This window comes from Microtus ochrogaster, chromosome 10 (genome assembly GCF_000317375.1).
Source record: "Microtus ochrogaster isolate Prairie Vole_2 chromosome 10, MicOch1.0, whole genome shotgun sequence".
NCBI classification, from domain to species: Eukaryota; Metazoa; Chordata; class Mammalia; order Rodentia; family Cricetidae; genus Microtus; species Microtus ochrogaster.
In genome coordinates this window covers 63,769,813-63,778,278 of record NC_022016.1, presented here as the reverse complement: position 1 = coordinate 63,778,278, position 8,466 = coordinate 63,769,813, and the positions used below count along the sequence as shown (strand labels likewise).

The following is an 8,466-nucleotide window of genomic DNA, read 5'->3' as shown; positions in this document are numbered from 1 at the left end:
AGATGGTTGTGAGCCTCCATGTGGTTGCTGGGAATTGAACTCAGGACCTTTGGAAGAGCAGGCAATGCTCTTAACCACTGAGCCATCTCTCCAGCCCCATGCCCACACTTTTTAAATTCAATTTTATGTGCACTGGTGTTTTGCCTGCATGAGAGGGTGTCAGATCCCCTGGAACTGGAGCTACAGACAGGTGTGAGCTGCCATGTGGGTGCTGGGAATTGAACCTGGGTCCTCTGGAAGAGCAGTCAGTGCTCTTAACTATCAAGCCATCACTCCATCCCCCATGCCCAGATTTTTTAATGTGGATGCTGAGGATCAAATTCAGGTCCTGTTTTTGCAAAAAGTATTTTATTACTTATCTCCCCAGTTCCTCATACACCTTTTTTTCACTTCTTCAAAACAGACGCTCCCTTGTTGCTGTGCAAACTAGTCTGAAACTGCCATCCAGACCCCTGCCTCAGCCTTCTAGGCTCTGAGTACAGGTGTGTACTAGAGACATGCATGCATCCCACACTGGCCAAACTCCTTGTGTGTGTCACCTCTGTAGAGCTCTAGAACACTGCTGGGGTGGCTATGACTGTGGTTATCACTGGACTCAAAGCAAACACAGCCTTGCTTAACCCTGACCTTATCACTGCTATCTGAATAGCCAGGAGCCACGTTCTGAACTGGAAATGCTCCTGCTCAGACCTCCTAGGTGTTGGGCCACATGAAGATTAAATCAGATAAAGGGAACATCTGATAGAACTAAAGTTCCCTAGACAGCATCATGTCTTCATCTATGGCTAGTATCATCCATGTTTGGGGAACAAGTCTTGAGAAGGTAAATACACAAGTAAGGCCTCCTTCCAGACCCCTAGGATGGAGAGGCGCTTAGTCAGTGGCTACCCAGTGAGCCTGGGCAGAGTCAGCAAGGTAGATTCTTGAAGCAAATACAGATCACTATTTATGCTAGAAAATATCAGAATGTCTGTAACAGGGTCCCAGATGTTAGCACAACTGACTCCATGATGGAAGTATCATTCAGGCTATAAAACATGTAGATAGCACCATCTGCCAAGTTGAAAACAAAGACCTAATCCATCAAAGTCCATAGTTCTGGGAAAGTCTCTAAATGCACTAACTTTCCATTTTGGCTTCTGTAGCTCTGCTTCTGGCTGACTATGCTTGTTAACTGATGTCAACCCAGGACATGGATTTTGTACTTGAAAGGTCACCCAGAGAAAGGCTTGAGGGTACATTGGGATCCCTGAATAGCCAGTGTAGTCACCAGCGGGCTAATAAGACTTTATATTGGCTTAAACCCACGTCCAAGTGGTCTTTGGTGAATACCCCATGTCTTTCTCTTCCACATTTTGTTGAATGAATCAACACACTTTAACCAGAAATTCAAGAACTGCCCAAGATCCCCTCCTCTCACGCATGTCCTCACATTTTATTAGCTAACAAGGCAGTCTCTCGCACTTCAACATGCTACGCATCATCACATCAGGCGGTGCTCACTCTAAGTCACACCACTGTTATGTAACTCTAAGGGGAGAAGTCAAAACCAAACAGGGAATCAGAGGGATGGCTCAGTGGGTGGTGAGTGCTTGCTGCTCTTGCAAAGTCTTGATATCTCTAGCCTCTGCGGGTATCTGCATATGTGCCCAGATTCTTCCCCCCCCCCCAAAAAAAAACCAAAGTAACAAGCCACTGACTTCTAGGAACACTCGAATTCCAGATATATAAACACAGAGGAATTAATTCCACTGTACAACTGACATAAGCTGGCACCTCACACTCCAGTGCTGCTAGCTGGCTTCGAGTCCAGGAGTACAGACCTTGGTTCCCGTCCCATTGCCCCAGCCAGCGTTCACTTCAGCTGCTGTACTTCCAAAGTGGCCAGGCTGCCATCAACGCCCTTCATGTTATTTTTGTCAACTGCATTCCTCTTCCTGGCACTGACCTCTTTAGTTAGAGTTTTCTAGCCAGGACAGTCTTACCACACCCCTTGTAAAGACCAGGATGACTTTGCTTGATGAGGTTAAGAGCATATCCAATAAATTCCACCCAAAAAGACCCTCCCTAAGCCCCGAAAGACAAGCCTCCCATAATACACTGGAAGTCTTCCTGTATTCTACAATGGCCTATGCATACCTCCACTAAGTCCTTGTACCACGTTTTAATTGCTAATCTGCTTGTTCCCCTAGCAGACTGTGTGCTTCTTTGAAACAGGGCCCTGTGCTGAGATAATGCTCTAGAACCTGGAAATGAGAAGGCACTTAGTGCTTAGGAAATCACCAGGACAGAGGGATGAGGGCTGTCAGAGAGTAGCTGCTGCATACACTCATTGGCCCTAATCCCCCATTCGTCATCCCTCAACCAGGCAGATTAGCCAGGTAAGAGCACTGGCACTACCTGGTGGCCAAAATGGGAAGTACATCTTCTTGGACAAGAAGTTTCTCTTTGGAAACCACTGATCTCCAGGCACAGCTCGCTGTTGGAAATACCAAAAGCGAGAGAAATCTACATTTTTAGTGATTCAGCGTGATACTGCACGCCAAAGGATCTGAGAAAGATAGAGTGAACTGGAATGTATCCAGGAGGTTATTCTGCCAGTGCTGTGTGCAGTCCAGATCCGTGGTATCAACACCATCCAACCACAATCGCCTTTTACCCAAAACCGGTTACCTTTCCTGTCTCAATACTGATCTCTGCCTCCTGATCTCCTCGCTCCTGTGTAATGCTCTCCCCTAAATGTAGGCTGGCCTAGAGATTGACTTCTAGACAATACAGCAAAGATGGCATTTCTGTGGTGTGACTCCACAGGCTGGAACCTCCGTTCTGCTCGTGAGCTCCATCCTTTCTGATGCAGAGTGCACCTATGTTTTCAGGGACACCTGTGGTAAGAAGCTGAGGGAGACCTCTATCTATCCATTAGCAGGTAGCCCAGCAATCTCCAATGAACCAAAATTCGGCCAAAATAACGTGAGCTTGGAAGCAGATAGTAAGGCCCAGAGAATCCAGCCCTAGCCAAAAACCTGATTACAGCCTAGCAGTACCAAAGAAACCCTGAGGCTGAAGACAGCGAAACCACGAATAGGTGGGTGTCGCCTTAAACCACTAGCCCTGCGACAATGCTTACCAACTTACAAACTACGCACTACTCAAAACCATTAATACCAGGTCAGAACCTCCTCAAGACCTGGGCAACATTCCGGAGTCAGGATCCAAAACATCCCAGGAAAGTCTACCAGGTCAGAACCTCCTCAAGACCTGGGCAACATTCCGGAGTCAGGATCCAAAACATCCCAGGAAAGTCTACCAGGTCTGCAGCTTCCCAGCGAGGGGCTTTCCACAGCTCACACAAGACAGTTCTGTGTGAACAGAATGGCCATGTTCCTTGCTAGATTTCGGCTTCTTCTTGTGCTAGGCATGGACCACTTCTAGCTCACAAGGTGCACTGTTCATAAGGGAAGCCGTAAACACCAAGACAGTGTATAGCCAAAGTTGGGCCTGTGGGCTCCAGTACATATTCCTCACGTTCTTCAGAACACATTACAGTAGATGACACTGCAATGAAGAAGCAGTCACTCTGCTTATGCTATAAATTGAAACGAGGTAGAATCCAAAAAAGTCCACTCATAAGAGTTTTGGGCACAAAAGGCCCCGTTCGGTACTGTTTGTGTGCAGTACTGGAGATGGAACCAGAGCCCGATGCATGCTGTGTAAACACTTTCATACGTGCTATGTAAACATGCTAACATTAAGCTACATCCCCGGTCCCTCTGCAGTTCATGACTTATTCAGTAAGCAATAAACATGAGTTTCAATCAGTGTTAACATGTTAGGTGTGATGGTTCAGTCCACTAAGGAGGCTAAGGCAGGATTATCACATTGATCAAGGTTAGCCTGTGCTAGTCAGCTGCAGGCTAACCTGGGCTACAGAAAACCTATAAATAAATAATCCCAGTGAAGTCACAATCTGTGGACAGGTGAGTGGTTTTTCTTGTTTTCACCCCCACTGCTCTACTCTCTTCCAGTCTCTTTTTGAAAAGATTTTAAATGTATGAATATGTATATCTGGGTGTCTGGATGGCTCATGGAAATCAAGTGTTATGAGATCTCCTGGAGTTAAGAGCTACAAGTGGGCCAGGCGGTGTTGGTGCACACCTTTAATCCCAGCACTCAAGAGGCAGAAGCAGGAGGAACTCTGTGAGTTCGAGGCCAGCCTGGTCTATAGAGCGAGTTCCAGGATAGACTCCATAGTTGCTGAGAAACCCTCTCTCGATAAAAAATTAAAAAAACAAAACAAAACAAAACAAAAAGGGTAGTTGTGAGCTGTCCAACATGGGTGCTCGGAACTGAGCTCGGGCCCTCTAGCAGAGCTGCAAGCACCCTGAACTGCTGACCCCTCTCCAGCCCTTCCACACTCTATCTTAAAAATGCCATTTGATGGGCTTGTCCTGCGGGGTGCTGAGCTCAGGCTGTCCTAAGGAGGCTTCAGAGTGGGTTCAGACAGTAGCAGCCTTTGCGACCTCTTCCAGCCCTAAGCATCTGCGAGGTTTAGGATGGCTGCCTCAGTCTCCAGTCACTCTCACGAGGCAGGAAGGGCAGGAGGGCGAACCAGAAGGACGCTATGAGGACTGAAACTCTAGAATCAGCACTCTCACCCAGCCATGCCAAGTTGTCTGTTTCTTTTAATCCTCCATAGGCAACACTGCAATTCCTGAACCAACCTTAAATTGGCACAGCACCTACGTAGACAGCTTCAATACCAACCTGACACAAAAGACAGGAAAATGACCCAGCAGCTTGTTGTGGGAAGAGAATTCTTCCTTCCCCAGTGCTGAGGTGAAGGAAAGCACTAGCTGCTAATCCTCTGAAACCAAGTGACTGGGCATCAGTGGGCCCAGGAAGATCCCACAGGAGTTCAGCGATTCCATTCACCATCCTTACCTGGTGAATGTCTACATTCACCAGGCTTTCCTCCAAGAAGTTCATGACTCACCCCAAAACCCAAAGTCCCCATGAGCCACACACACACAAGGAAGAGAATGTGGACAAGGAGATGGTTGGTGTTGGTCAAGCCTTTGTCATGAGCACTGTTCCTCAGAGCCACACTCAGTGAGTTAGTCCCTGGAAGGTGGGTTCAGTGCATGGGGGCAAGGCCATGGGCTGGTTCAGCAACTTGTCCATCATGCCAATTTTAGCATCTTGCTTCTCAATGTCTTCGTATGGAGTCCACGACAAGTCATGTTGCAGCTTGTAGGCACCAAGGAAGTCATGTGGACAGCCTGCTCCCCATTCCTAGAAGGCAAAGGAGCAATCCTCAACAGATTGAGAAGTGAACAGGGCTCTTTCTCTACATAGACTTCTTTTTATGCTTTTCACTTCAGACTACTCAAACCATCATTGGAAGTTATATTACACATCAGAAATAATGAGTATCACCAGGTGGTGGTGGCGTACACCTTTAATCCCAGCACTTGGGGGACAGAGCCAGGCAGCTAGATCCCTGTGAGTTTGAGGCAAGTCTGGTTTACAAAGTGAGTTCCAGGAAAGCCAGGACTGTTACACAGAAAAACCCTGTCTTGAAAAACAAAAACAAAGAAAAAAAGAGAGAATATCATTCAAGCACACACACAACTTTTCATCATATCGGGGCTCACATCACTTCACTTTCTAGGAAACCACTGACCAAGCTGCAGGCTACATTTTCATACAAACATGCCCAGCATTTCTCAAAGGCTGGAGCTGGTCTGGAGTTAAGAATGAATGTTCTTACCTCTGGAGAAATGATGGAAAAGTACTGCTGGCCACTTTCCCGCTGGTAAAGATAGTAAATGCTGCCAGGTTTTTTCACCATATTACAAGCCACGTGGTGTAAGTCAGCATCTCTGCGAGCATCTTCCAGTACCTGCCAGCCACACAGGTAAGGCAGGGGATGAGTCAGAGGTACCCAGCCTCACCCACATTACCCTAACCAAAGCACAAACTCCAAGCTTGCAGTCTGGTTCCCCAGCAGCAATGGCTCACTACTGGGGTGCAAATGGTTTGGAAGAATGGAGGTTACACAAGTTGCTGTGCTGGGAAAGCTATTAGAGGGGTAAGATTTTAATGCTGCTGTGGCTGACTTGGGGGATTCTAAGTTCTTCTTTTCCTGGGTCAAGTACATTTCTTAAGAAACTCTTCCTCCATTAAAAAGCTTCATCTTACCTTTCTCCTGCATAGGAAACAAAACCCACTTCTGCTTAACTTCTGTTATGGTTCAGATGTCATTTGTCTCCTAAAGGATGCTAGGAGCCTGGCCACCAGCAGAGTGACATAAGAGGGAGGGCACTGCCCTCAGAAGGGAATTCTGGGGAGAGCGACGTGAAGACGCAAACCAGGACTTGATGTTGTAAAAGCCAGGGCCTGACACCTGAATCTGTAAACCCGTTTCAAGATGTGTCTGCTCTCCCACACATGCTCTGCTGTTTTCCCCACAGCTGAGCTACACCAGCACCATGCCCCTCGAACCTCTAAACGTATGTACAAAATAAACATCATTATAGGGCTAACCTGCTCCAGGTATTTCATCATAGCAACACGAAATAAACTAATGAAACCTCTTGGGCATATTTCTGGCATTTAATCAAAAGGTCTATATATTCAGAATGTATGAAAAACAAAGAAGGCACCATGATTATAAGTTCGGCTAACCCTCCCAAGCAAAGGAAAAGAAAAGCCTGCCTAACCTGCACTGGCCTTTCTCACCTTCCTAGCTTGTTCTTGCAAGTGTTGGATTTGCTCAGCAATGACTGTCAGCTTGTTAGTAGCATTTGCTCGGATGAATTCATCAGCCTACAAAGGAGAGAAACCATACTGTAGGGTGAAAAGGCAAGTGGCACCTGTGGTCACATCAAGATGCAATTCAAGGACTTATGCCAACAGCTTCTGTGTCTACATAAAGTGTTCTTCCTATTCCATTGCCATGTAAATTCCCAACCACCCTAGGTCCCAACTCAGGAGAAGCCCACACTGTAATGACCCGCACCCTTCATCTATCTCCACTACCGTTCACTCTCAGCTCTAATCACAAGGTTTGGTGCTTCCGCACCCTCACCTCCTGCCACCAAACATGAGCACGTCCTCCATCTAGAGATCACTCCCTTTCCTCTCTGCACAACTAAAGCCTCCATTTCTCAGGCCCCTTGTTTGGTTTTGCTTTCCCATTGTGGAGTCCAAGCTGTTACGTGATGTAGGATGTTCTTATATATGTTAGAGCCAAGTGCAGCGGTGCACACCTTTAATTTCAACATGGAAAGCAGAGGCCAGGTCTACAGAGCAAGTTCCAGAACAGAGTTCCAAGCTCAGGCAATGAAGGAAGCCATGGAATACAGAAAGCTGGTAAAGACGGCATTAACAAGGGAGTCATGTTCCAGCCCCAGCAACCAGCTGAACTTTGCACCTTCAGCCACGTGGTTCTGGCTTTAGAGTCAAGGAGAGAAGAAGGATTATGGAGTCTCCCCCATGACTAAGGAAAGCCACTGAGGTCAGGCATGGGTATTCCTGCATGGAGGCCCAGAGAGGCCACTACATGAAGATGTGAAAGTGAAGCCTGGATTTGTTGGAGACCCCAGGATGTTGGAGATGGCAGAGAGCTATCCTATACCTTACCAAGAAAAGCTGTTAACAGTGAGTGGAACCAGCCCAAGAGAGAAAAATGTGTTGCAATCAACAAAATTAAAAGAAGTTGGAGATCTGGAAAGTTTTGACATCAGACATGGTGATGCAGAGTTTTGAGTTTGTCCAGCTGGTTTTCGGTTTTGCTTTGATCTCGTATTTCCTAACTATGCTCCCTTCACTACGTTTTGGAATGATAATGTATATTCTGTGCCATTATAAGTAGAAAGTATGTTATCTGCTTTTCTATTTTGATTTTACAGGGGATTACAGTTAAGAGATTACATCTATCTCAGAAGAGACTTTGAACCTTAGACATTTAAATAAGTTTGAGACTGTTACAGGCTATGGAGACTTTTGAAGTTGGACTGATTTTTGCATTGTGATATGTCTAAAAGCCTTTGGGAGAGGGAGTGGAATGCAATAATTTGAAAGAAAATGGCCCCTAAAGGGAGTAGCGCTATTAAGAGGTTTAGCTTTGTTAAGGTAGGTATGGCCTTGTTAGAGGAAGTGTGTTACTGTGAAGCTAAGCTCTGAGATCTCAATTGCTCACGATACACCCAGTGTCTCAAGTTTACTTCCTGTTGCCAGCCTATCAAGATGTAGGACTCTCAGATCCAGGACCATGTCTTCCTGCATGCCACCATGTCCCACCAAGATAATAATGGCCTAAACCTCTCAAGTTCTAAGCCCCCATTAAATGTTTTCCTTTATAAAAGTTATTGCGGTCATGGTGTCTCTTCACAAAAATTGAACCCTAACTAAGACAATATGAGTGTATAAGTGTTTTACCTGTATGTATGTGCACTGTGTGTG

General features: G+C 46.3%; 1 protein-coding gene across 1 annotated transcript in view; it reads right to left on the bottom strand.

Annotated features, from left to right (window-relative positions):
- Positions 1 to 4,270: 4,270 nt before the first annotated feature.
- The window catches only part of C10H1orf50 (chromosome 10 C1orf50 homolog), a 7,697-nt gene continuing 3,501 nt past the window's right edge, over positions 4,271 to 8,466 (bottom strand). Inside the window, exons 3-5 of the mRNA XM_005353343.2 lie at positions 6,742 to 6,828; positions 5,771 to 5,902; positions 4,271 to 5,292 (exon numbers count right to left, since the gene is read on the bottom strand). Coding sequence (XP_005353400.1) covers positions 5,107 to 5,292; positions 5,771 to 5,902; positions 6,742 to 6,828 — 405 coding nt within the window. The 3' untranslated portion in view covers positions 4,271 to 5,106. The remainder of the gene's footprint in view (positions 5,293 to 5,770; positions 5,903 to 6,741; positions 6,829 to 8,466) is intronic.